Source organism: Homarus americanus, unplaced genomic scaffold (assembly GCF_018991925.1).
Source record: "Homarus americanus isolate GMGI-L3 unplaced genomic scaffold, GMGI_Hamer_2.0 scaffold30858, whole genome shotgun sequence".
NCBI classification, from domain to species: Eukaryota; Metazoa; Arthropoda; class Malacostraca; order Decapoda; family Nephropidae; genus Homarus; species Homarus americanus.
The window spans coordinates 2,975,273-3,001,913 of record NW_024737697.1 but is presented as its reverse complement, the minus strand read 5'-3'; the positions used below and the strand labels follow the sequence as shown (position 1 = coordinate 3,001,913).

At 41.6% G+C, this 26,641-nt stretch overlaps 1 protein-coding gene across 2 annotated transcripts; it reads right to left on the bottom strand.

Moving 5' to 3' along the window:
• Positions 1-710: 710 nt before the first annotated feature.
• LOC121873547 (chorion peroxidase-like) lies at positions 711-17,073 on the bottom strand. 2 transcript variants are annotated; one of them, XM_042377179.1, is made up of 17 exons: positions 16,945-17,073; positions 15,064-15,220; positions 8,761-8,870; positions 8,588-8,654; positions 6,703-6,862; positions 6,173-6,304; positions 5,193-5,404; positions 4,863-5,039; positions 4,499-4,692; positions 3,994-4,180; positions 3,191-3,388; positions 2,842-2,989; positions 2,501-2,675; positions 2,173-2,325; positions 1,713-1,911; positions 1,208-1,313; positions 711-1,043 (listed from the first exon to the last, which is right to left on the bottom strand). In XM_042377179.1, exons 2-17 carry the CDS (start codon positions 15,203-15,205, stop codon positions 962-964), a joined length of 2,442 nt encoding a protein of 813 aa, XP_042233113.1. In that variant the 5' UTR covers positions 15,206-15,220; positions 16,945-17,073; the 3' UTR covers positions 711-961. The 2 variants fall into 2 exon arrangements, with proteins under 2 accessions (XP_042233113.1, XP_042233114.1); XM_042377180.1 differs by having other exon boundaries at positions 15,076-15,220; positions 16,945-17,072.
• Between the last annotated feature and the right edge of the window lie 9,568 nt (positions 17,074-26,641).

Here is a 26,641-nt window from a genome sequence, read left to right as displayed (position 1 = left end):
TGTGTGTGTGTGTGCGTGTGTGTGTCCACTCCTTAACTAACATAAGATCCTTCATTGAGTCTACGAGTACAGAAGTGTTCAATTATAACTGTTCATCGGGAGCCTCAGAGCCTCAGCGCCCTGTTTCTGTACCATCTCCTTCAACGCAATATATTAATCACCCTCAAGGCATAATTGGTCTCTGCAGCTTAATGATTGATGGGGAGGAGGAGGGCAGCTTGATGTTTGTTCTTTTATTATACTCTAATTCCTTAAGCTGTGGGTTGGGTGTAGTGTGTGTGTGTGTGTTCCTCTCCTACTCCTGTGGTTTCTGAGTTCCGTCTATTGAAGTGTTTGGTATAGGTAGCACTTGTATGCTTCCTTTCTCCTTTCTTTGCGGTAAGTGTATCCAGCAGTAAGTGTATCCAGCAGTAAATGTCTCCTCCTTCAGTTTAATTTCACACCATTTCGACTCTTCAAAACATCTCCCCCTTCACCTGGCTGCCTCGGAGGTCCACATGTCGTCTCGGACAGGTTCGTAAATGAATCGTAGCCATTGATATTATATTTACATTGATGTGGAAGGTTGGAGGAGGAAGTAAAGCTGTCGTGAGTACACATCCTGCCGGAGCTCGTGTGGTGACGGTGACGTTGGCGGTGACGGTGACGGTGGCGGTGACGGTGACGGTGGCGGTGACGGTGACGGTGAGGAGATAAGTAATATATCACTCTAAAATTCTAATCTTTATTCAAAATAATATTCATGATTTGAAAACATTAGTACATGAATGTATCTGTGTTTATGTACGTTCCTGAATGTATGTACTGTATGTGTTGTTAGCACATAAAAGGGAGAGATGGATATCACATGAGTACATATGACTGTGTACTGAACATCAGCCATTCAAATAATCACATTTTTTTTTCAAGTCACATAATAGAAGGCAAGGGCGGCGGCCGTAGATCAGCGAGTCTCTGGGAGTTATTTGCCGGCAGACTCTCCCCGCCAGAAGGACCAATCAGGACGCGGGATGCTAGGACTCTGACACGGCACTGGTTCGTTGCTGTCAAAAGAACACAACATTTAGTTAGCTCGCGAATAAAAAAAAAATATGACATCAATGAAACAAGCAAAATAAAGTTTTTTATAAATTTCAAGCACAAATGAATTTATAATCATGAAAATTTTATATATACAAGTTGACCTTAAAACGCTGATAAGGCTTACAATCTGCTGTTGGTCTGCCTGAAGGCGAGGGGCTGGACGGCCTGCATGTTGGAGTTATCACACAGGACTCTTGCCCAGGAGGACTCACGGATCTGTTGAAGTTGAGCTGCAACACAGAACCAACCATGTTTATTAATGACTTACTGTAGAGACGTGACACTTAAGTCATAAAGCATAGGTTTATATTAAGTGAGAATGACCTCATGGACTTTGTGGTGTACAGTATAGTCTCCGTCTAGTGATCCAAGGCAAGAATTTCTCTCAACACCAAACATACGTGTGATGATGATATCCTCTTGCCTTATAGTTGCTAATTTATGTTCAGCTTTATACTTGACGTCTTAAGTGATGCATAAAGTCGCATGAGATTAATGATTCAGTGGACACGATCCAACTGTTTATCAATACTTTGATAGAACGTTCACACCTTGATGGAAGTAAACTGTTCACTACTACAGTAAATTAAACATTGCTTACGACACTCACAGAACAAACCATTACTCACGTTCTTTAAAGGATCCTGGTTGTCCTCCGAGGTCGTAGAAGAACCGATCTCCCTTCTTGAGTCGTGCAAACTGGTCTCCTACAACACACAGGAAGGTCCAGCCCAGGAGACCACCGGAGACTGGCCGCTCAGTGATCCCGGCCACAAAGAAGTCAATATCGTCCACGGACTTGTAGAGCTTTTGCATCTCTGCCACGATCTGTGACGGTGTAGAGAAGTGAGGTGTATGTAGGCAACGGTACTGCTCATGTTACAACTATATGAACACTTATTGTCAAAAAAAAAATCATGACCATAAAGTAAAGAAAGGGCACAGAATAAAAACTTGATATAATAATTAACCTTTAAGTCAAAATGGGAGTTAGTCTAACTTCAGAAGAACATTTAAAAACCACGGTAATAATAACAAAGGGAAACGATAACAATTGTGGTTTGAGACGATAACCATAACAATACTCACACGACCGTCGATCTGGTCGGTGATGTCCTGGAAGGAGGTGGCTCGAGGGAGGCCACACACCTGCCTTATGTCGTTGTAGGTGGCGATGCCGTGTTCACGCCCTCGGTGTAGGTTGAGGCTCATAAGGTCCATGCCGAAGTTGAACCTGGGAGTCTGTCGGCAGAAGGAAAGACCATGATGATGATGATGATGATGATGATGATGATGATCGTCGACCAGACTCAAAAAACCCAATACTGTACGTGTAAACATCTGACAACCTAACACATTACCCCTCACTGTACAATACCTCTACTCCCTTCCCATAATAATAGTTGCCATAGCTCACCTGGAACAGATGGTTCGACAAATCTTGAGTGATAAAGGAATCGAACTTTTGGATGGCCAGTTGAGTGAAGCTTCGAACAATGTCATCGAGTTTTCCCTGGAGCTCGATTAGATGAGGAGAGTTGAAGTGGTCGCGGAGTTTGATGGTGCTGACGCCACCCGTAGAAGAGAACAACCTGAGTGATGGTAAATGTAAATAATAAATATAAACAAGAAAATAAATGAACGTATATAAAGGATAATAAGAATAAATGAACATAAAAAAACTCAATTAATTTAAGAAGAACTGTACAACATAAGATATAACCAGACCAAACACAAATCCGATCAAATATAACTTACCGTAGTGTTCCCTGCACCAGCGTATGACCGAATCGGAAAGCAGCAGTGGAGAATTCGTTGTTCATGTTAGGGTTAAGATTCGGGTTGTAGTCGGGGCTGAAGCCGGACCTCCTGACGTTGAGGCCGAAGGATCGCACGAAGTTATCGCCTGAGAAGAGAAAATGACACGGGTTTATTAAGTCGTGTGTGTGTGTGTGTGTGTGTGTGTGTGTGTGTGTGTGTGTGTGTGTGTGTACAGTAGAAATCCTTGGCGTGCATTTTGTGTGTGGCAGAATGTCTCGATAATAAACACTTTATTTAGATTATGTTGGTATAGTTTTCACAGTATCGAAAGTTTAACTCTCTCTACCGACAATGATAGGCAGCCACTCGTTATAGGTGATGTGTTGGATCTGAGCAATAATGATCCTTCTGGCCTCCTGGAACACGGCCTCGTCTGACCACTGAGGGTTGATGTTCTGTAGCTCGAAGGCCACCTTGTTGTGTTGCCTCATCCAGATGGTGTGTATGGCTGTCAGTCCCGGCTGTTCGTTCACTCGCGAGTCACCTGTGGAGAAAATAGTGATACTGTTTTAATTATTACTGTGCCTGTTACCTCTATGGATGCCATCCCTAATACACACACACACACACTGAGATAGTTTTGCAGAGCCATGACTAACCTAACCTAACCTAACCTAACCTAACTCCTATGTAGCATTTGGGTATTTAATTATCAGGTGAAATAAACTAGGGAGGGGGGCTAAACTTCATGTGATCACTTATACTTTACTTACATACTTAAATAGCACTTCTAATTTTATATGATTTATATTACACTTTAAATCGGTACTTTTACTCATATTTCTCAATGCGAACTTAAATCTGACTTATTACATACTTAAATCTGCACTTCACTTATATTTTCTGAATACAAACACTTTAAAATCTCTATGGCCTTATTATCTAAATCGGCACTTGTACTTATATTTCTGCCTAAGACCTAAAAATCTGTATACACGATTCATAAGTACAACTAAATCGGCGGCTTAATTTGCATATAACTTAACACAGTATCTGAATGTGGAAATATGGAAATATGGGAATGTGTAAATGTGGGAATGTAGGAATATGACTTTAGTATCAACAAGAGAGGGATTCGTCGTGACCCACCAGCAATGAAACAGAGGGCACCACGCCCCATGGCCTCACACTCCCCTCCTTGGTTGGGGTTGATGGGCAGCAGGTTGGCGCCAGACGTTTTAAGGAGGCCATTGTTGAAGGTTCTTAGGGCTCTCTGTTCGTCCTCAGTGGAGCCGTATACTGAGGATGCGTCTATCCAGTGTGTCAGTTGATTCAGCTGGAAGGGATGTACAGGTTGAAGGAGTGAGTCAGTGAGTGAGTGAGTGTTTACCTTCCTCCTCTCTCTCACACACACACAAACCTTAACCTAACTATAGCTATCGTAGGATATTGTAGTTTAGAACTTAGTAACGATATAGAGCAGGAGACGAAAAGTCGTATCAAAACTCAAATATTTACCACAATATAAACAGAACAATACAGAGCCGTATGTTACAAGGACTTAACTATCACTTGTAATTTTTTGTTGAAGCCCTTAGAAGTAGCGTGCCAGATCGTGCAGAATAAAGTGATTTAATTAGTCAATATTACTTACCTGTTCTGCAAAACCAAATGTACAGGACGATCCGGTGCCCACAGCAAACATACTCCTGACGAAGTTCATGCAGTTGCTGCCTCGAGGTCCATAGAAGGGGTCGCCTGTGACGTTAATGGGCAAGCATAAAGGATGACGGAGCTCCCCTGTGACCTCCTGTCCTTCCGGGCAACACTGGATCCCTTCTCCGCTTTCTGAGGATGAAGAAAAAATAATATACTCGATTTTAAGGCAGTTTGATAGAGAACAAAAATTAGTAATTTGCTGTATGGGAGAGTTAGTTTTGTTCTGCGTTCATTATTATTCGTATTTTTGTTATATGTTTTGGTAAGAGGCTCGCATAATGACCAGAGGAATATCTTACCTAGACTAGGGAAAGGAATGTGGGCAAAGTCGTGGTCCAGGAACTGTGCCCATTGCATCACAGATGACGTGTATATATCGTCTGGCTTATCTAAGTCGATCAGAATTTGGTTGACAATCTGACGAACATTAGGTAGAATTGACCCATCAGTGGCTTTTGATCGTGGCGCAAACACACCTGAGGAGAACCGAGTTTTACTAAGCATTAATCAAGTAAAAACAAGTGGAGGAGTAAATACCACCAGGTTTACTTAGGTTTCTCAATACTGAAATTGTCTGAAAAAGTAAATATGAAATTCTATACAACACAGTATATGTAGACATCACTGACCATCATCGTAAGTTGGCGGCAAGATTCTCTGTACGGGAGTGTTGCTCATGCCCCATGTTGGGTTATTGGGGTTGTTGCACGAGCCATCAGCAGTACGGTACTTGCTACGGGAGTTACAAGAAGGATCCTGTGGGCACATATCCTGCAGGCTTGTTCCTCCCACTTGTACCGTCCTCAGACTAAAGCCGGCTGTTTGTGACGGCAAGTTTAAACTGTAAAAACAAAGACATCATTAATATCTCTCTGCCAGCAAATAAACTTCCTAAACTGTTGTTGATGTTTTTGATACTGAGTTTAAACACATTAAATCTGAGTATTCGTCCTCATGGAAAATCTTTAGGTTTTATTTCTGATTTACTGAAATTTGTATTAATTACCTTTTTTTCTCTACAAACGTACTTAGATAAACTTTATCCTCCCAGCTCACAACACTAGCATGTCTGTATTGTTTCCTGACTCAAGATTTCTTATCATCTTGCGATAATTAAAAACCCATTCATCAGTTTACTATCAGATTAACTCACCCTCGTCATATGAAGTTATTTTCCAGTTATTGAAAGTTATAGACAAATTAACGTTGTGTCCGGTGAGAGACGTGTACACGTACACTGTAAAATGTTCGGTGATGGATCGTCCAGAAGAACCCTTGTTGGAGGAGGGATCTGGGGTTGGATTGGGTTGGAGCAATACACAACTTCATTAGAGCTGAGACTTAATACTCTGTTTAAGATAAATTTTAAGAATATACTGGACAATATTCTTTGAAAATAATTCTATTGATTCTTTTATGATAATTATAAAAATATTAGAATCGGCTGCCTGTGTTATAGATTTCCTCGAACAAATTATATTATTTTCAATGGGAATTTATTTATTGAGGGGGGGAGAGAGGGAGGGAAGGAGGGAGATGGATGAAAGTATTCGCAATAAACACCATTAAATCTTCCCTCATTGGGCGATGGAAGCCTCTCTTTCCTTACTTGGTCATTAGACCCCTGGAGGCAGCGTAGATGGCGGAAGCTCTTTGGTTCATAGCCTTGGCCTGCGGGCTGACGGTGAAGACCCGGAGATGGTGGGCGGCTGGGGAGTCTCTGGGCAGGAACAACGAATTTCTGCGTTGTGGAAGGAAGGATTATTATTATTATTATTATTATTATTATTATTATTATTATTATTATTATTATTATTATTATTATTATTATTCCTTTATTTTTAATTTCCTTATTCAATGACTGTGATTCGTTTAGTTATCCTTAACAATGTTTACATTTTCTCTGTGTATTTGTCGTTTTTCTTAAGCCTGTAATTATTTTGTGATTAAATACCTTAAAACTAGTTTAAACTTTGTAGGAGGCTTTGTTTTTTATATCTGTACAATTGAAAAAACTTAATGAATAATATGAATAGTATTTAAATCGAAATTGGTTTAATAAAATCTTATTGTTTCTTGAATAATGGTTTTCTTAAGTGAGAATGAGTGTTGGAACTGTCTCTCTCTCTTTCTCCTTACTGCATCAGGTTCTGCTCGATCTGTTGCGTTCTGCTTCGGAGCGTGAGACCTTCCGATAAGGCGTTGCCCATCTGACTAATGTCGAAGCTCGGCAACCTGACGGCAACTTGGGCGGCAGAGAAGATCTTATCGTCCCCCTGCCCCGGACCAGGCGTCAGGGCTGTGTGCGGGGAGGAGAAGGGGGAGTTAAAGGAGGGTCTTTGTGTTGGATAAGGGATTGTGTACCAACTTTAAGGGGTCTAGCGTTGAAGAAGAGGTTTCTTTATCAACTTGAGGCGTGTTGAGGATAGGATAAGGGGTTCGTACATGGGTGAATTTAAGGTTGTGTAAGTGATTCTGTCGATAATTAAGATATCTCTCTTTCTCTCTCTCTCTCTCTCTCTCTCTCTCTCTCTGTCTCTCTCTCTGGTCCCCGAGATATGCTAGGGACTGTCAGTTGGTTGAAAATGTTCAAAGGAGGGCCACCAGACTGGTGCCTGCACTTCGGCACCTCAGCTACCCTGAGAGATTGGAGCGCCTGAACTTGCCTAGCTTATACTACAGACGGGCAAGGGGGGACCTAGTTGAGGTGTATAAGCATCTCAGGGGGCACTACTCAGTTGAGTGTCCTTACTTGAGCTGGCGGACGCTCGCCCCACAAGGGGTCACAGCTCAAGATTGAAGAAGCTGCAAGTCCAGAAAACTGTGAGGGCAAACTTTTTCGGAGTGAGGGTTGTAAACTCTTGGAACAATCTACCAGAGAGTGTTGTGACGGCACCGAGTGTGAGCTCTTTCAAGACAAGACTTGACCAACACTGGAGCGGGTTCAGGTACATTCAGGAGCCGGTGCATGCCCAGTATTTGCCAACAGTGCGTGACAGAGACGTGACCGATCGCCCGGGCGGCTAGCGAGCAGATCTTTTGGTGAAGAGGATAAATGAAAAGGAAAACTGCTCAGAGACGTGACCGATCGCCCAAGCGGCTAACGAGCCGATCAGCGGTGAAGAGGAAAAAAAATAATAGGGCTTCTTTTAATTGCTTACGTTTCGGAAATAATCCTTTTCCATCATCAGAGCCATCGCTTTGTGATATGGCCTCTAGTGAATTGTTATGTTTTTCACATTAAGGCTCGTCTGAATTAAGGTAATAATACCCCCCTGTTCATTTTATTTCATACTTTTTATTTCCTGATTTTAGCTTTGTATGTAGGTCTCTCGTCATTTTTGTCGGTTTTGGAGTGGATTGCTCTTTTTAAAATTTTTGAAGTTTATCGAAGGTAAATTTTCGCATAATATTATGTTTTTATTGTATATCACCTGTATTTTTAAACTTTTTTCAAAACTTTTTTAGGCTCTGATGATGGAAAAGGATTATTTCCGAAACGTTAGCAATTAAAAGAAGCCCTACTTCAAGATGTGTGTGTTTACCCTGGTTCTCCTCTTCATTATATATATATATATATATATATATATATATATATATATATATATATATATATATATATATATATATATATATATATATATATATATATATATATATATATATATAATATCATAATTGATACCCGACAAGACCAGAATATGCTTATTTCCAGTAGGGTCCCTTAGTTTAGATGCCAACAGCTATCTTTTTAGTTATATCTAACCTGCTGCATCAGTTTATCCGCCTCTTTTACTATCTCTTGCCTGTACTCTTCTCCATCTTTTGTGAGGCGTGGATAAATAAGCACAGAATTTTTAAGGAAAGGCAAAGACGTGATAGTGGGGAAGGAAACAGAAAGATACTAAGCAGTTACCCATAAAATATTCTTTAAACCTTTTTTTTCTATTTAAAGAAAACTGACAAAAAGCATGTATGCAGTGGTAGACAAAAAGAATATCAATAATATTTCGACAGCACCTACCAGCTAGGGTGTTCTGGGGACAGCAGGCACCAGGGCTTCCATCAGGTAAGGTGCACGATTGTGAGATCTGTTGATGACAACAAATAAACTAATTAGAAACTCTCTCTCATTGCACCGAGTGAATGTAGATATCGATTTAAACCTTAATGTTTAAAATATACGATCATCCATACCTTGTCCAGGTCAACGGCGCAGAAAACGACGTGATTACAGACACACCCGCTGCCTCCAGATCCGCCACCAGGTCTGCCTCCTGCAGGTCTGCCTCCTGCAGGTCTGCTTCCTGTAGAAAGATATTAACTTATATAGCAATTTTGTCAGAAAGAGATGTTGACACAGGCTCAACAACACATCCCACCCCTACACATCTCTCTGTTATCCCTATTACCATACAGTATACATTCACCGTACGACAGAAAGAATTCAGAGGAGAATGACAAGACTAATCCCGGGCATTAGGAACCTTGAGTACAGAGACAGGTTAAAGCATCTTAGTTTGTACTCCCTCGAGAGACATAGAGTGAAGAGCGATATGATCGAGGTGTATAAATGGAAGTCAGTAAAAGAAGACCCCTAGAACCCACACCAACTCCACTCTATTGAAAGATGCAACGTTACCCCCGTGACAACCTTGGTAGTCCTACGACTTACAACATTAGATCATAAGAAGACGGGATGTTCTTAGCAGAAACACAAGTACCTGCCCTAGACTCCCCACCATTGGCTAGGACACAAGACCCGAAAATGTAAGGCATAAAATTGCAACACTTGTTAAACATACAAACACCTAACACCTAAGACGATAATTAGCTGAAACACAAACATGAGAAAACAGAAGCACTTGGGTTGAGCCCCAAGACCTGTCATCCTACTACTACTTTCCAATTCCCTCGCCTTTCTTCTTGCACTATCCACCAACCCCAAGTCCCTCCAAACTCCTCCATCATTCTTCAAGTCCACTTCCCGCACCACCAATCTACGCACCAACATCAAGATCTCTTCACACTTTAATTCACCCATCGATTCGATTCGAAAGGTGGTATAACACAGGTACTCAAGCTATCCAACCAGGAGCGAACTCGTAACAATGGTTTTAATTTAGACAAATTTAGATTTAGGCGCGAAATAGGTAAACATTGGTTTGGAAATCAAGTAGTGGATGAATGGAACAAGTTACCAAACCATCATTAACTCGAATACGCTGGATAGCTTCAAACATAGGTTGGATGGATATGTGAGTGATAAGGATTGGGTGTAAAAGGGACTGCCCAGTATGGGCCAATAGGCCCGCTGCAGTTTCCTCCATTCTTATGTTCTTATATATACCTCTTTTATTCCCTACCTCAGCACACACCGCTCGCCTGCCACCACATCTCTCTCCCTTCACTGAGGTCTCTAAACAAGTATTCTAGATAAGCCAATGTACTAGACAACAACTATTAAGAATTGATATAAGAATGATCTTTTCAGGTATGGGTACGGGTGGCTTGTGGGACTCTAACCAGTAACAGCGACCTCCAACAACTCGCCTGACCTCACCTAACTTCACCTGACCACCCCACAAGAGCTTCTTCCCATTGGGTTTTGCTGTGATTAGATTACGGTAAGGTTCTGCAATTGGTATTTTAGCTTAGTTGAGGCAACCAAGTGCCCGCCTTCACTGACCTCATTAATGGATGTTTTTCTTACGTGATGGATGGTGTTTGTTTTTATTTTCTCTCTTTAAATGTTGTTTATCGTGTTCCTTAAATTATACAGTCATGAGAGGGAGACATTGATGTTTATGATATATAATATTGTTTACTGAACACCTGCTGAGAGTGTTAGCCAGGTACGCGTTCAAGAGACAATGGTTGTATTTTTTTTCAATAAAACGTAAATTATTAATGTTAAGTGTAGTAATGGTGAGTCTTGCTCGGTGGTAAAGACTACACAGAGCCTGGTCGATGTTTATAGTAGTACTTGGTCTCCTCTCTCTCGGCCGAGCCTGCAAGGACTAAACATTACAGGTTGGATAATACTGTGTTGTCTCACTCCGCTTATAAAGTCATGTTGGTCGTCATATCAGCATTGTAAACTTAATTAAACCGGCTCAGAACTCAATGTCCTCGCTGTGTTAGCCGAAGGGAAGAGTTAACATTGAGAATCTTAGCCCAGAAGGTTAATAATGGCTCGAGATCTTGACAAAAAATAAAATGCCCCCACCCCCCCAATTTCCCAAACACCAACAAAACAAGATATAAACAGAGATGATAACGACCACCTCAGGCTACAAACAAACCTTGAGTTAATTAGACCTTTTGGAACAAGTTTTTATTGAAGTATGTGGATAATGTAACTAAACAAGTCCATGGATACTTGACGTTAAAGAATTGCTGGCGAGAGTAAGGCATTTCTCTCTTGACGCTACTCACATCCACACTACGTAAGAACATAAGAATGGGGGAAACTGCAGCGTGCCTATTGACCCATACTGGGCAGTCCCGTTTATACCCAACCCCTATTGCTCATATAAGCATCCAACCTATGTTTGAAGCTATCCAGCGTATTCGAGTTAATGATGATATTTGGTAACTTGTTCCATTCATCCACTACTCTGTTTCTAAACCAGTGTTTACCTATTTCACGCCGAAATCTAAATTTGTCTAATTTAAAACCATTGTTACGAGTTCGCTCCTGGTTGGATAGTTTGAGTACGTCTTTAAACTATCAAAGTCTGCCCTTCTGAAATCTGGAACTTTAATGGGATTCCCTTTACGTCTGACCTAAACATCTAACTGGAATCTAATTTCTTTGTGATCGCTGTTTGCAAGTTCGTTCCCTACCTCGACATTGCTAATGAGGTTTTCTCTGTTCAACAGAGCTAAATCGAGTATATTATTACCCCGGGTGGGTTCGGTTATATGTTGACTTAGAAAACAGTCCTGGATCGTCTCGAGAAAATCCTCTGATTCTGAGTTACCCGTAAGGTCAGTCCAATCTATTTGGCCAAAGGTTAAAGTCGCCTACTATACAGACTTTGTTGTGTATGGAAGCCCTGCGCATTTCATCCCAGATAAGTCGCTCATTGACTCTATCAAGATTGGGAGATCTATATATTACTCCTGTGATTAATTTTTCCCGACCGTCGTTTAATTCTATCCAAATTGTTTCTGTATTCCGCTCAGTTTTTATTTCCTTATTTATTTCGCACTTCAGATTATCCCTGACATAGATGGCCACTCCGCCTCCTTTCCTGGACGGCCTATCGGTATGGAACAACTTGTAATCCGCAATTTGGTATTCGACAGGTAACTCACGTGAGTCTAGGTTGATCCATGTTTCAGTGAATGCTATTATATCGATTTTTTCGGTACATACCAAGGCCCTAATATCATCTATTTTGTTCTCATACTTCTACTGTTCGCATAGTATACATTTAAGTTAGTCGTGTTCCGAGTCCTCCCCTTACCGCGTTTAGTTATAAACTCCCTGTCTAATTTAGTTTTGTCGTCATTCCTAACACTATTTCCCTGTAATCTTTCACTTTGTTTACCCGCTCCCACTGCAGTCTCCTTCACCCCCGTGCCCATATACTTCCCTAGCTGTTTAAAGACTTCGATATCTTTTGAACTGCCCCCTCTAGAGACCCAGCCAGGGTTGCTACCCCATCCCGAGACAGATGTACCCCATCCCTAGCATTTAAGGTCCCTTCTGCCGTAGAAGTTGTCCCAGTTGTCAATGAATGGGACTGATATTGACTTGCAATATCCGCCAAGACGGTCGTTGACACCAACTGCCCTTGACAACCATTCATTGCTAACTCTCCTTCTAGGCAGGACACCACATATGATAGGGATCCCTCCCTTAGTCCTAATACGATCTATAACTGTCTTGAACTTATCAAGAAGCTCTTCACTCCTACACTGGCCAATATCATTGCCTCCTGCACTGAGGCAGATAATGGGTTTGTTCCCATTACCAGACAAGATATTGTCCATCCTGTCAACTATATCCCCCACCCCAGCTCCTGGCAAACACACCCTCATCCTATTTTTATTTTTACCACAAAAGGCTGTCCAAGTACCTTACCTGTGAGTCACCAACAATTAAAGTTTTTATACCTTCCTTGTCAGCCCTGTCCCTGACTGTACTAACGTCCAATTCGTCTATCAAGGGACTGAACGAGTTGGTACACTTAGCTGTTGTTGTCGTTGTTGTTGTATCCTTGGTGTGTTTCTTGACCACCAGCTTGGTCGTCCCTCTCCTCACAACCTTCCATTCCCCAGAGTTATCGTCATTCACCGGCTTTCCTTGTCTCGTCTCTTCCTGCATCCTTGCTCTCTTCCTTTAATTTCAAGTTTTCTTCCTCTAATTTCAGGGTTTTTCCTTGGTACTCTCTAACTCGGCCCACAGAAGGGCGTAACCCCGTTCACCAGTAGCACTAGCCATATCTGATAATTATCCCCGGGAGCAGAGCTAAGCAGCCGTGACCTTTCCTCTAGTGAGGTCAGAATACTACACACACACACACCAGGCATCTTTCCTGAGCCATCTTAAAAACCTATACTCTCTTTCATCCCTTTGTAATAGATAGCATTTGGCGGCCACAAAGGCACACCTGAACGATGTCCTCCACTGTAATAATAATAATAATAATAATAAACGGTTTATTGAAAAAGTTTGCAGCCCGAAGGCTGAAAATATACATTGGACATAAATGACTTATTACATACATTGGTGGTTTAACAAAAGCCTTCATTAGAGAAAGGTGAAGGAACATACAGTGAACATACAGATTAATGTTTATACACGTAGATCATGTGAGCTGAGGTGTTGAACAGCAGACACGCAGTGTAGTAACTCCCTCACAGATGGCGTTATGAGGGGCATCACGTGTGTGTGTGTGTGTGTTGGTGATGTATGGCCGGGTGACCTATTTCATATGCTAAATAATGGGGTTCTCAGTGTTATTTAATAAGATACTGTGAAATATATGGTTAGGTCTTACTGGATTGTCCTCCCTCTCTCTGTCTCTCTCTCTCTCTCTCTCTAAAATCAAAAAGCAGCAGAGTAAGATAGAATATAAAATATATTAGAGAAAAAGAAAGAAAGAGGGAACTCGACTGACCATAAAATCAATTACCTCGTGCACTTCTCAAGGGCTTTAGGACGAGTTTTTACCTGCCTGCCTCCCTGCCTGCCTGCTTGCTTGCTTGTCCCATACCTGCCTGCCTGTCTATTTGCTCCCTACCTGTATGCCTGCCCCTACAGGGTATATGAAGGTAATTGGTTGAGGCGGCTATTACACGTTACAAGCCTGTCCACCTTTATGTTAGTGCACCTGTACACACACACACACACACACACACACACACACACACACACACACACACACACACACACACACACACACACACACACACACCACACACACACAAGGATAAACAATAACAAGAGATACATCAAAATTTCCCAAGACACTGATCCGGTGATAGCGTGACTTAGAAAAACCTTTCCGAAAAACAAGTCGCCTGCAGTACCCACCTCCTCCTCATCTTCTTCCTCCTCCTCCTCCTCCCCGTCCTCCTCCTACTTCTTCTTCTAGGAAATCCCACACCACGGCCCGGGAAGTTTCTATGAGGGATCAACCCAGTTTTTATATTCATCGTGGGACGTTATGACGCGCAACACTCGCACTGGTTAACTATCCCCCCAACCCCCCACCTCCCTCCCTCCCATGAATGTCGTTAAAGGTTAAAGGTAGAAGGGTAAGGAGGAGTTTTTTTTAACATAGATGTGTACTACGAGAGCCCAGACCAGATTTGGATTTAAGATTTTCCCTCCTCGCAGATACAGACTCAGGGAGGCAGGTCACAGTGTCCTTGTCTTGATTGTGGGGTCGGGGGTGTCAACTTTTTGTCTAGGGATTCATTTATCACATGTGACAATCTAGAGAGACTCCACCAGTTGTACTCATAACCCGCCTTGGGATAAAATAAACTGAGGACAACAGTGGAGTTTGAAGAAGGTTAAAAGAGGATACTGGGTGTTAACGTAATAGGCAGCCGTGCACCCTGGTCACGGAGTGGAAGAGTTTGAACAAACTTCCAGCTCTTGTTGTTGGCCGGACAACCAACCAGTTCTCTGTGTGATGTGTCGGCCAAACTTGCTCGACAAACTGTTGTTGTTGTTTTTATAATATTATTACTGCACTTTAAAAATAAAGGTCTTTAAGGGCGAAACGACGTTAGTAATTTACTATTCTAACAACAATTACAAAATTAAGAGATAAAACTAAAACAAAGTGCGTCCTCAGAGCAGCGGTCGTCCCAAGATGATGGATCACCTTGACGTGTAGTTAACTCTTATAATTATGTATGTATATATATATATATATATATATATATATATATATATATATATATATATATATATATATATATATATATATATATATATATATATATATATATATATATTTACTGTATATATACCTGGATACAAACCTCCAGACGGGCGGAAGTTAATCTGTCTGATGACGCGAGCTACTGGCAGCTCCTCGATCGCTGCCTCAGCTTTGGGCGCCGCCAGGGCCACGAAGGCGGCCACCACCATTAGAAATGACCACCACCTCATCGCTGCTATGACTTTCTGTGGGGAAAAAATAGAATAAGTTAAGTTAATTCTCCGCACAGGAATGTCGTGGCGAAAACTATCATCTGTGTCTGTGGTCGACTCACGAGAAAAGTTCCATCCCTCCCGCCCGGCCACCCAGCGAGTGTGTCAATATCAGTGCAAAGTTTACCCTTTGTGCCTGGATGATGTCACAGTGTCATGTTAAAAAGGAGAACAAAAAGAACAGAGCGTAAGTGGGGAGAATCCAAAATATTGACCAAGGCAGGTTGACTCCTCTGGTGTTGACAACATCGGGCGGGATGGGACCAAGTGTAAGGCACCAGACTCGCTGAGGTGTTACCTAAACAGAAGCAGCAGCCCAGAAGTTACGTCGTGGCCTGGTTGACGTGTTACCTATCCTTCTCCTTGCTCAAGTCTGCTCTTCTGTGTCTCAGGGGAACAATAACTTCGGCCTCTAAACCAACAACAGTCACAAACATAGACTATGAGGCAACAATCACGGAATCCCACATTAGACATGCGGTTTACCTAGCTAGGTCAGAGAAGATAATTTTGTATGAGGATAATTAGGTCATAAAATGAGTGGAGAAAGCGTGGCTACAGAGGGAGGTTGGATCACTATCTGGCAACAGTGATGTCTCCTCTCACAACCCTCCCCATCTCTCACAACACCCATTAAAGAAGGTGATACTGGTAGAACATGGTAATGGTAGATGAACGTAGACATGGTAGAGGGTGATAATGGGAGGTAAACACGAGGATGGGGGGGGGGAGAGGCTCGACTTTTTAGCAATGGTGACCTTCAGGGTGTGTCAACAGGGTAGGGAAGGGCAGGGCAGAGTACGGTACGGTAAGGAAAGGGCGTTTCCAGTCCCTTACTTCAGGTACACCTGGCTGTCAACACCATGAAGTGTGATGCAAGTTTCCTGAAGTCACAACCGTTTCCTGAAGTAACTTATTTCCTAAAGTCACGCTTGTGTCCTGAAGTCACACACTTTTCCAGGAGTTGAATTTGTTTCCTGAATTCACTTGTTTTCTGAAGTCACACCTGTTTCCTGAAGTAACTTATTTCCTGAAGTCACACTTGTTTCCTGAAGTCACCTGTTTTCTGAAGTCACAACGACTGTCAAGTTACTAATGTTCCCAAGACACTTGATGATGATGATGATGATGATGATGAAGTAAAGTGGCAAATGACTTTGCCATGAGAGAGGAGAGGAAAGAGAGAAGGAAAGAAAGGAAACAGGAAGTAAAGTAATAGGGAATAATAACAGATGGGCCGTCCACCTAGATGAGTCGAGGTGATTGGTTGGGGTGACCCAAGACACTTAATAACCCTTAACTTATAAGTTGCTCCTAAAACACTTAAGAACACATAATTAACCCCTTGAGGATGATGGTTTAACCCTTTCAGGATGATGGTTTAACCCCTTGAGGATGATGGTTTAACCCTTTCAGGATGATGGTTTAACCCCTTGAGGATGATGGTTTAACCCTTTCAGGATGATGGTTTAACCCCTTGAGGATGATGGTTTCACAGGTGTTCAGAATTATGCTCAGATAATGAATACACTTGACTAGTTACACAACTGATACTGTATTAACTCAACGGTGAGAGAGGCGTTGAATGTACAGTACACAAGTTGAAAGATTACATGGTAACAAAAGTTCAAGAAGCGTGCGACCATACACACTTACCCCCACTGAGCACAGACTTGCATACACACAAACCTACTCACAGAAACACTGAGTAATACTCCAGGCAGCGCGGTGTTCGGCACACCACTGACGCTCTCGTCTCTTCGTCATCTCACTTTACCTCTCTCGGTTGCCAGCTGTTACCAGGTGTCGCGCACCGGGAAACTGGACCATCAACTTGAGGTTAAAAGTAATTTTTTAAATTAACCACCGATAAAATCTTGATGTAAAGTTTATACATTGCAACGAAATTTAAGTCTTTACCCCTGCATATGATAATATTTAATTGAAGAATCTCTTGTAGACGTGTGCATATATAGTCAGGTAACTGGAGTAGTTAATTTTTGTAAACCCACAAAGGAGCAACATTCTGGGAAAATTTTCAATGCCAGGGCAGGGAATTACCAGATGCCTCAGCCCCGTAGCCACCACCCGACCCATCCCTCCTGGCTGGCGTGTACACAAAGCAACATTAATATTTTAGCAAGAAGTTGAACCTGTTACTGGCTCCCTCCCTGACCAATAGCAGTGAAGAATACTTACCCCTTGTTACAGAACACTAAACGCCTCTCGGTGAACGCTTCCTATATGTCATCAACAAAACTCACGTCATATGCCACACAATACATTTAAAAAGACCTTTTAACCTCTGATCCTTTAACAGTAAAATGTAAACAAACTAGCCGACAGAGGCATTCCACCATGCCTAATAAACTCCCATAAATCTAGAGCCTGTAAGAATGACCCAGCAGACCAAGAATATGTTTGTTGTGATGGTGGAACAGGTGGTGGTGGTGGTGGTGGTGATGGTAGTAGTGCAGGTGGTGGTGGTGGTGGTGGTGATGGTGGTACAGGTGGCGGTGGTGGTGGTGATGGTGGTACAGGTGGCGGTGATGGTGATGGCAGTAGTGCAGGTGCAAGTGGTGGTAGTGGTGCAGCTGGTGGTGGTGGTGTGTGGTGGTGGTCGTACAAGTGCAGGTGCAAGTGGTGGTGGTGGTGTTGTGTGGTTGTGGTCGTACAAGTGCAGGTGCAAGTGGTGGTAGTGGCAGCTGGTGGGGATGGTGGTGATGGTGGTACAGGTGGCGGTGATGTGATGGCAGTAGCAGGTGCAAGTGGTGGTAGTGCAGCTGGTGGTGGTGGTGGTGTGTGTGGGTGCAGCTGGCGCAGGCAGTGGTGGTAGTGGTGCAGCTGGTGGTGGTGATGGTGTGTGGTAGTCGGGCAGCTGGTGGTATGGTGTGGTAGCGCAGGTAGTGGTGTGGTAGTGGTGGTGGTGGTGGTGTGGTGGTAGTCGTACAAGGCAGGTGGTAATGTGTGGTAGTGGTGCAGCTGGTGGTGGTGCTGTGTGGTGTGGTGGTGTCGCAGTCAGGCAAGGTAGTGGTGCAGCTGGTGGTGTGGCAGGTGTGTGGTGGTCACAAGTGCAGGTGCGGGTGGTAGTGGTGCAGCTGGTGGTGGTGGTGGTGGTGATCTGGTAGTGCAGTGCAGGTGCAAGTACGCAAGGTGGTGGTGGTGGTCGTCGTAGGTAAGTGGTTATGGTGCAGCTGGTGGTGGTGGTGGTGATCTTACAAGTGCAGGTGCAAGTGGTGGTTATGGTGCAGCTGGTGGTGGTGGTGATCTTACAAGTGCAGGTGCAAGTGGTGGTTATGGTGCAGCTGGTGGTGGTAATGAACGAGAGACAGGTACAGCTATTGAGAAACATTAACCTCGCCCCGGAACATGATAGTCTGGCTCTTTCCTGCAGTGTGGCGGCGACGACATGATGACTTACTTTGAATGTCCCCAATTGTCACCTTGTTCTCCGGGTGTGGTGGCATATTAATGGAAATCGTGGTTCTTAGATAGTTTAGAGCAGTATCATGATTCATTTACTTTTATTATATTGAGTTTTTTTTATCTATATTGACGTCATAGATGTTTATATTTTATTTCGTTTAATGTGGATATATCTCGTCAAAGGTTCAATATTGAGGGTAATAATAACACAAAACCTATAAGATATAACGAATAGATATAATTATATACTTGGAATAATTATTTTACGATTGTTTGTGAATACATAAGCCAAGCCTTGGTCCAGCCGGAATATAAATTATAAATTAATGAGTTCCAGGAAGCTGAATTGCTGCCTGACACTGGTTCCTCCTCCCTTGGATTCTCAAACATTCGTTACGTCACATTTTTTCTGAAAACCGCCAACGAATGAAATGTGTCTTTCTCTAATCTAACTCAATTATCTACACCAGTTACGGTAAAAGAAACAAACCGTTGAGAATCCCGACACTCCTCCCTGAGGCCTTATTCTCGTCGCCATTCTTAGTTTCTACGATACTGGTTATTCTTTGGAATCTAATTATTAAAACGAATAGTCAATAAATATATCTCAAAACATTATACAAATATTCTTAGTTTTCATTGACGTCACAACTGCGCAGTACACCATCCTGGAGGTCAAAGACGCGTTCCAGTAATGTGTCGTAGTTTAATAATAATGATAATAATAATAATAATAATAATATCTTAGGTATTGTGAATGGTTCCAAAATTATATCAATATTGTCTCCTTAGAATTATTTTTGACTTCAACTGATAGCTTTAACTTTGAATTCAACACAAATTCTTTATTTCCATATGATTGACTTATTTAACATCAACTAACACTTACCCAACCTAGGTAAACTTGCCTTGAGAACAGTTTCCTTACAGTAAACTCGTGTGATCATGGTAAAGTTTACAGCCTTCACAAGTAAACCAATGAAACACTAGTCAACAAGAAGCACTCATTGGCTGCGTGACATTCTTAAAAACACTCCCTCACTCAGAAAAAAATAACTAAGTGAAGTCAATAAAGGCGGAAATTGGGTTAAGTAACATAGCCAAACGCATCTATTATACTCTTAATTATACGTTTCAAAGTTTCAGAAAGTAAAATATCTCTATAAGTTTACTATTGTTTATTTGTCAGGATATAAAAACGAAACTTTTGGCTGAATTATGTAACTCTTGTTCGTGATCTTTTTAAAATAACCTGTAAATATGTTTGAGAAGTGAATTTCATAAGAGGATATTTTAACTCGAGTTTCATTTTAATCGTGTTTACCTCCTCTCAGATTTAACCTGATATAGAAAATTCTCTGAAAATAACAAAGTATAAACAAAAATTCGCATAAAATAGCAAAATATAAAGAACATTTTGCAAAACTAACAAAAATCTGCCATTCTTAAAATCTTTCGCTGGATTGAATATTTTGGTGATCGATTTTCACACTTTTTTTTCTCTGAGCCTCTAGCGATATCAGGAGTCTTCAGTGATACCTTGTACCTCCAGAGATACCATGTACCTTCAGCGATACCTTGTACCTTTAGCGATACCTTGTACCTTTAGCGATACCTTGTACCTTTAGCGATGGCCTGGAGTCGTCAAAAACATCCAAGGGAAGAAAATCAAACGCCTTAGTAACACGGGCCGATATGTGTAAGACTGTGTGTGCGTGTGTGTGTGTGTGTGTGTGTGTGTGTGTGTGAGGGGGAGGGGGGGGGATCTTCCCAGACAGAACCCGCACACCTTCAAGAGATCCACTCACCTGTTGAGAAAGAATCCTTCACCAACTAATTGAGGGAATAACATATTTTTTCTCTCCTTCAAACCACCGATTTGGTTATATGTTAGGTTAGGTTAGGTTAAGTTAAGAGAGAAACCTAGAAAAAACATTTGAGAGTTACTTAAGACATCTCTAAATATCTCATAAGGGGACATTTAGAGAAACGTATCAACATAATTCTCCATCAAATCTCTTCATTGGGTAAATGTTATTTCTCCATATACTTTCAATGTTAGTTTCTACCATTGAATCCAAAACTATTTTATCTTATTCCTTGTGTTGAAACTTGTTCTTTGTGTACCTAAAAGTTATTCACGTCTCTTGAACGTCACAAATGGGGTCAAGTGACAATAAAAGCTTTATATTTTCTCCTCATGTTGTGGTAATGTGAGTGTGAGAGCGAGGTGAGCGGTCTGTGTGCGAGGCAGGAAATAGACTGTGGTGTTTGTGGTAGACTGTGAGGCAGCAGGTAGATTGGGTGGTGTTTGTGGTAGACTGTGAGGCAGCAGGTAGATTGTGTGGTGTTTGTGGTAGACTGTGTGGTGTTTGTAGTAAACTGTGTGGTGTTTGTGGTAGAGAGTGAGATGATTGTGGTGGCATGAGGGGAGGTGTTGATTGCCTCAGATGAGCAACACTAGCATGTAAGACCTTCGGGTTTTCCATGGGAGCCCAACACACACATACACACACACACACACACTCAACTTCCTAACCAAGACATGATAATAATTATAATATTGATATAGCTTTTCACACGATAACGTAATCCCTTGAATACGATAAGTTAATCCCCTGAGTGCGGTAATTCAACCAGCGCTTCACGGAAACCAACCCTGCTTCACCCACACTCAGAGAAAAGACTAAACCTTATCTACTTTTCCGTGACTCGTAAACAATCATTAGTCGCTCCTCTCTTTAGGTCTCGTTTACGTAAATATATCTCACCTAACCTAACCTAACTTAACCTAACCTTACATCACACACCCTTCGTTCAGGACCTCAGTCCAGGAACTGCCTCCAGCACCAGCCACTACAACCACTTCAGGAAAATTCTTTACTTACCATTACAAAAAACAAGTTTATCCTTTTTTCTGTGAATCTTAGAGCGTGTTACACCAACACCTCTGACAAAGAATAAACCAGTGTGATGGTTTAGTTTTAGTTTTGCGACCTTAGCTAGCTCTGTTAGGACCAACTTGTCTCCCTACCTAGAGGCAATTAACCGCCCCCCCCCGGACCAGGTAAGGGCCCAGGTGATGGATTATGATCGGCACACATGACAACAAGGAAGAAAATCGTCTCATAAATATAACAGGAATAAGATGGCGTGAAGGTATTATTATTATTATAACCGTGAGAGGCTACACACCAACAAGTTCTGGGGCTTTCTGTACGTCCGGGGCAGAAAGGGGGGTTGATTTCCTGACAGACAGACAGACAGACAGACAGACCCCCTTTCTCCCTCCCCCTCCTAATGAAGAAGTTAACTATTAAAGGCTAAATCCTTCACCAATTGAGTCTCAGTGGATCACCTTGACGATAGTTAGTCACCTGAGGCAAAACGTGTGATAAAAGTCATTTTCTGAGGTGGTGGTGGTGGCCAAGGAGAGAGAGAGAGAGAGAGAGAGAAAGAGAGAGAGAGAGAGAGAGAGAGAGAGTGAGAGAGAGTGACAAAATGTATTCAGAGTCTTCAGTAAAAGCAATATTCCTCACCTCGTAACACACACACACACACCTTTCCAATCTGGTGGTTTCCTGTTTACTGTCATTTGCAGCAGGCTTAATGCAATCTCTCTTAAATGTTGTTATTTTTGGTGAGAGAGAGAGAGAGAGAGAGAGAGAGAGAGAGAGAGAGAGAGTCAACATGCCTCAAACATCACAACATCACCAATAATAATCAACTAACACAAAAACAGGACAACTTGCAACAACTGGTCTTCTTGTGCAACATCTTACCCTTCTGTTGCAACAATCTCACCTTCCCTCACTTTATTGTCTCTCACTTGACCAGAAACCAAACACTATCTCACTATTAAAACGTCTCTCTTTGACTTTATTGTTTTCTTTCTTATCTTTCATCAGTTTTTTTTTTCATTTGTCCGTTATTTGTTTGTTTATGTTTAGGTGATTTTTTTTCATCATTCGTTCTCATCTTTATTCCTTTCATTTATATTTGTTTCGTTTTTTGTTGTTAGTTATTAATTTTTTATTGTATTTCTTCCTTAAATTATTCATTTATTTCATATTTTTCTTTTCACTTTTTCATTTTTTCATGTCTCTGTTCCCTCCAGTTAATCATTTTTCTCGGGTTTTTTTATTATTCATTTTTCACTCAAACCAACTAATTATTTACGATAATTTCTTCCATTCATTTATTTCTCCTTCTCCCATATAGCTTTTCCGGAAGACCTTTTGTAAACCACGATACCCACTGTTCGAATCCCTCCTCAAAAACAAACAAGCTTACCTCTCAGTTGTTCGTCCCGGGTTCGATACCAATATTAGTCACTCAAGAGTTTCAAAGATGTTATCCAAGTTCTCCAATAACTTCATTAATAACTGTTATTTCTTTATTACAGTGGGATTAACGATGATAATAACAGGAATAATGATAACAGTAATAATAACAATAATAACCGCTTGACTTAAGTATAACAAGAGAAAAACAGGAAATTTGGTCTCGTCATATCACCAGTGGGAAAGTTTGGCAGGTGGAGGTGGTTCCCAGGGTCACTGTGTTTCCTAGCCTGTGTGTTTCCTCGCTTTGTTTACTGCAGAGAGAGAGAGAGAGAGAGATCGGTGTTGTTGTGGTGATTTTTTGTCACTTGAAAATATTATGTTCATCCGACTTTAGTTATGGGGATAAGTAAATTACCACCCTTACTAATAACACGGGGCCCAGCTTTTACCCTACAGGAGAACACACACACTTCCCATTAATGATTTAAACGCGGGTGTTTTGTAACTTTTGTTTATACTCGTAGTTATCGCGTCAGGCTGTTTCCCCAACTACCAGATACTGTAATTTTACTTTTTCTTCTTCTAAACGCTCTATAAACACTCCCTACTTATTCAAACACATACATAAACACATCATCGACATGAAGAATTTTTTTGTGGAATTTCCCTCCCGATATCTCTGGTTCTCCGTCTCAAAGTAGCACTGAGCGACCTACCTGGAGTTCGTCAGTGGTAAACATCCTGTGTATAACTCAGCTCAACGTTACCAACCTTCCCTCACACCTGGGGATCCCAAGTGATCGACAAGAATCTACCTTCAGAACGTTGTTGTAGGAGAGGGGTGACTGTTGACTGTGACTGTAAGGACTAAACTGAGGGATGACTGTTGACTGTAAGGTCTCAAATAAGGGAGGCCTGGTAATTGCGAGCATTTAACTAGGGGATGTCCAATAACCGTGAGGACTCAAGACTGATGTGAAGAAACTAACAAACTCCTTCATCAATTACACCACCCTGGATCACCCTACACCAGCTCCTATTATCAACAGACAACTTGGACCAGCCACTGTACGCCAGGCAAACATCAACAACATACAACTACAACCTCTACAACAACAAAAACCCGATGGGACCAGACAGAAGCTCAGCAATGGATCATCTACAAGCGATAAACAGACATAAAGTAGATAATGCGACGAAGGAAACCTCGTCTCTATACTTGTTTACAAAGTCGCGTTCATCAATATTGGGTACAGCTCCTCCCCCTCTCCCTCCCGCCCTACTGGTGACAAACACCCGCCAGCGTTAAGCCAATGCACCACACCTGCCCAGATAATCGTCAACACTTCTTTAAAAAATTAAAAATTCCCAGAAAAAGATTACTATTAAGATTAACGTAAACAACTTCGTAGTTTTATTTTGTTTTATTTAATCTTGTGTCGCTTTTGTGAAGACTGTAAATAACGCTTTGATTATCTTAGCTATTTGTTAGATTGTGTTTAATTACGAATCAGGCTATTGGTGTGTGTCTGTCTGTCTGCGTCCAAGACGCAGTACAGGACAATTTTTTTAAACAACTAATTACAGAACCTACTAGAGGTGACAATATATTAGACCTAGTATTAACAAATAAAGAAAATATTATCAGAGATATCACAGTATGGGAAAACTAGGTAACAGTGATCACAGAGAAATCAGGTTCACCCTAAATTGGGAAACGAAAAACAATGACAATATGGCTCAGAGTCCCAAACTTTCGGTTGGCGGATTATCAGGGGTTAAGAGGGAACCTAGGTGAGGTCACCTGGGAACAGTCACGTCAGTCCCCAGTAGGAAGGGGTGAGATCATAGATGACACAACAATTGATCATGACAACAATTGATCATGACTATAATATATTCACTAGTATACTACATAAAGCACAAGAACAAAATATACCATACAGAAAAATTAGGTCAAATCAGAATGAGCCAAGGTGGATGACCAGAAAACTTAAATATGACATAGGAATAAGGAAAGGAATTTATAAGACATTAAAGGGAGGGGAGGAGCAGCTCAGAAATAGTTATAATGAACTATCTAGGAATGTTAAGAAAAATGTAAGGAAATCAAAGAGAGACTATGAAATCAGAATAGCAAGAGAATCCAAGGCGAATCCCAAGGGATTTTTCCAGGTATATACAACAAAAGTCAAGGACAAAGTTGGGCCTTTAAAGTCAGGGAGGGGTGAAGTGATCAATGGCAGTGAAGAAATAAGCAAAGCATTGAACAGTTACTACTTATCAGTTTTCACAGAAGAAATTCCAGAGGTGGAACTAATATTTAAGGGAAAGGAATATGAGAAATTAAAGAATATCTCTATCAGAAAAGAGGATAATAAATAAACTAAGGAAGACAAAATCCCCAGGGCCGGATGAAATTATCCCTCGAGTCTTGAAAGAGTGTAGGGAACAGATTAACGGACCCCTCTTAAATTTATTTACAAAATCATTAGACACGGGAGTTGTGCCAGACTTGTAGAAACAGGCAAATGTAGTACCCATATTCAAAAAGGGAGACAGAGCATCAGCGTCAAATTACCAGCCGATCAGTTTGACGTCAGTATTGGGAAAATTTCTTGAATCAATTATAGCAGATAGCATCCGATTGCATTTAGAGAAAAGCAAATTAATCTACGACTCTCAACATGGGTTTACAAAGGGAAAATCTTGTCTAACAAATCTGCTAACGTTTTTTAGGAAAGTCTTCGAGGTAGTAGATAATGACGAAAATTACGATGTTATTTACTTAGACTTAGCAAAGCATTTGACAGAGTACCGCATCAGAGGCTTCCGAGAAAAGTTAAGGCTCATGGTATCGAGGGGAAGATTTAAATTGGATAAAATCATGGCTCACCGATAGAACGCAGAGGGTCAGCGTAGATGGTGTTAAATCTGGGTGGGGTCGTGTAAGCAGTGGGGTTCCCCAGGGGTCAGTACTAGGCCCACTCTTGTTCATAATCTACATAAACGATCTAGATACTGGGATCAGCAGTGACATAAGCAAGTTTGCGGATGACACCAAAATAGGGCGGCAGATTAATTCAGGGCAGGATGCAAATGCACTACAGGAGGATCTAAATAAACTGCAGGGGTGGTCTGAAAAATGGCAAATGAAATTCAACACCAGCAAGTGAAGCGTACTTAATATTGGAAGAACAAATACTGTCAATGTATACAGCCATAACAACATCAACCTAGAGAAGTCGACTTGTGAAAGAGACCTAGGGGTACTTGTAAGCCCGGACCTACGGCCTAGAAAACAGTGCGTTAATGTTCGAAATAAGGCAAACAGAGTATTGGGTTTTATATCTAGAAGTGTAAGTAATAAGAGTGCAGAGGTCTTATTGCAACTATATCTTGCGCTAGTCAGGCCGCACCTCGATTATGCGGTTCAGTTCTGGTGCCCCTATTATAGAATGGATATCAATTCACTAGAGTCGGTGCAGCGAAGAATGACGAAAATGATTCCGGGACTTAGAAACCTTCCATATCAGGATAGGTTAAAGAAACTAAACAAGTTTAGGTTTAGGAGGGAGATAGGAAGGAACTGGTTCACAAATAGGGTGGTGGACGAGTGGAACAAGCTTAGCAACTTTGTAGTAAGTGCTGGAACGCTGGAAAGTTTCAAAAGGAGGCTAGA

Bases quoted from the DNA above. Each gene is read 5' to 3' on its own strand.
- LOC121873547 (XM_042377179.1), bottom strand. From the start codon at position 15,205: ATGAGGTGGTGGTCATTTCTAATGGTGGTGGCCGCCTTCGTGGCCCTG. The intron at 5,405-6,172 runs GTAAGGAAAGAG...TTGTTTTTACAG, and splicing joins TCCAGGGGTCTAATGACCAA to TTTAAACTTGCCGTCACAAA. The intron at 1,314-1,712 runs GTGAGTAATGGT...TCTGTGTTGCAG, and splicing joins ACCAGGATCCTTTAAAGAAC to CTCAACTTCAACAGATCCGT.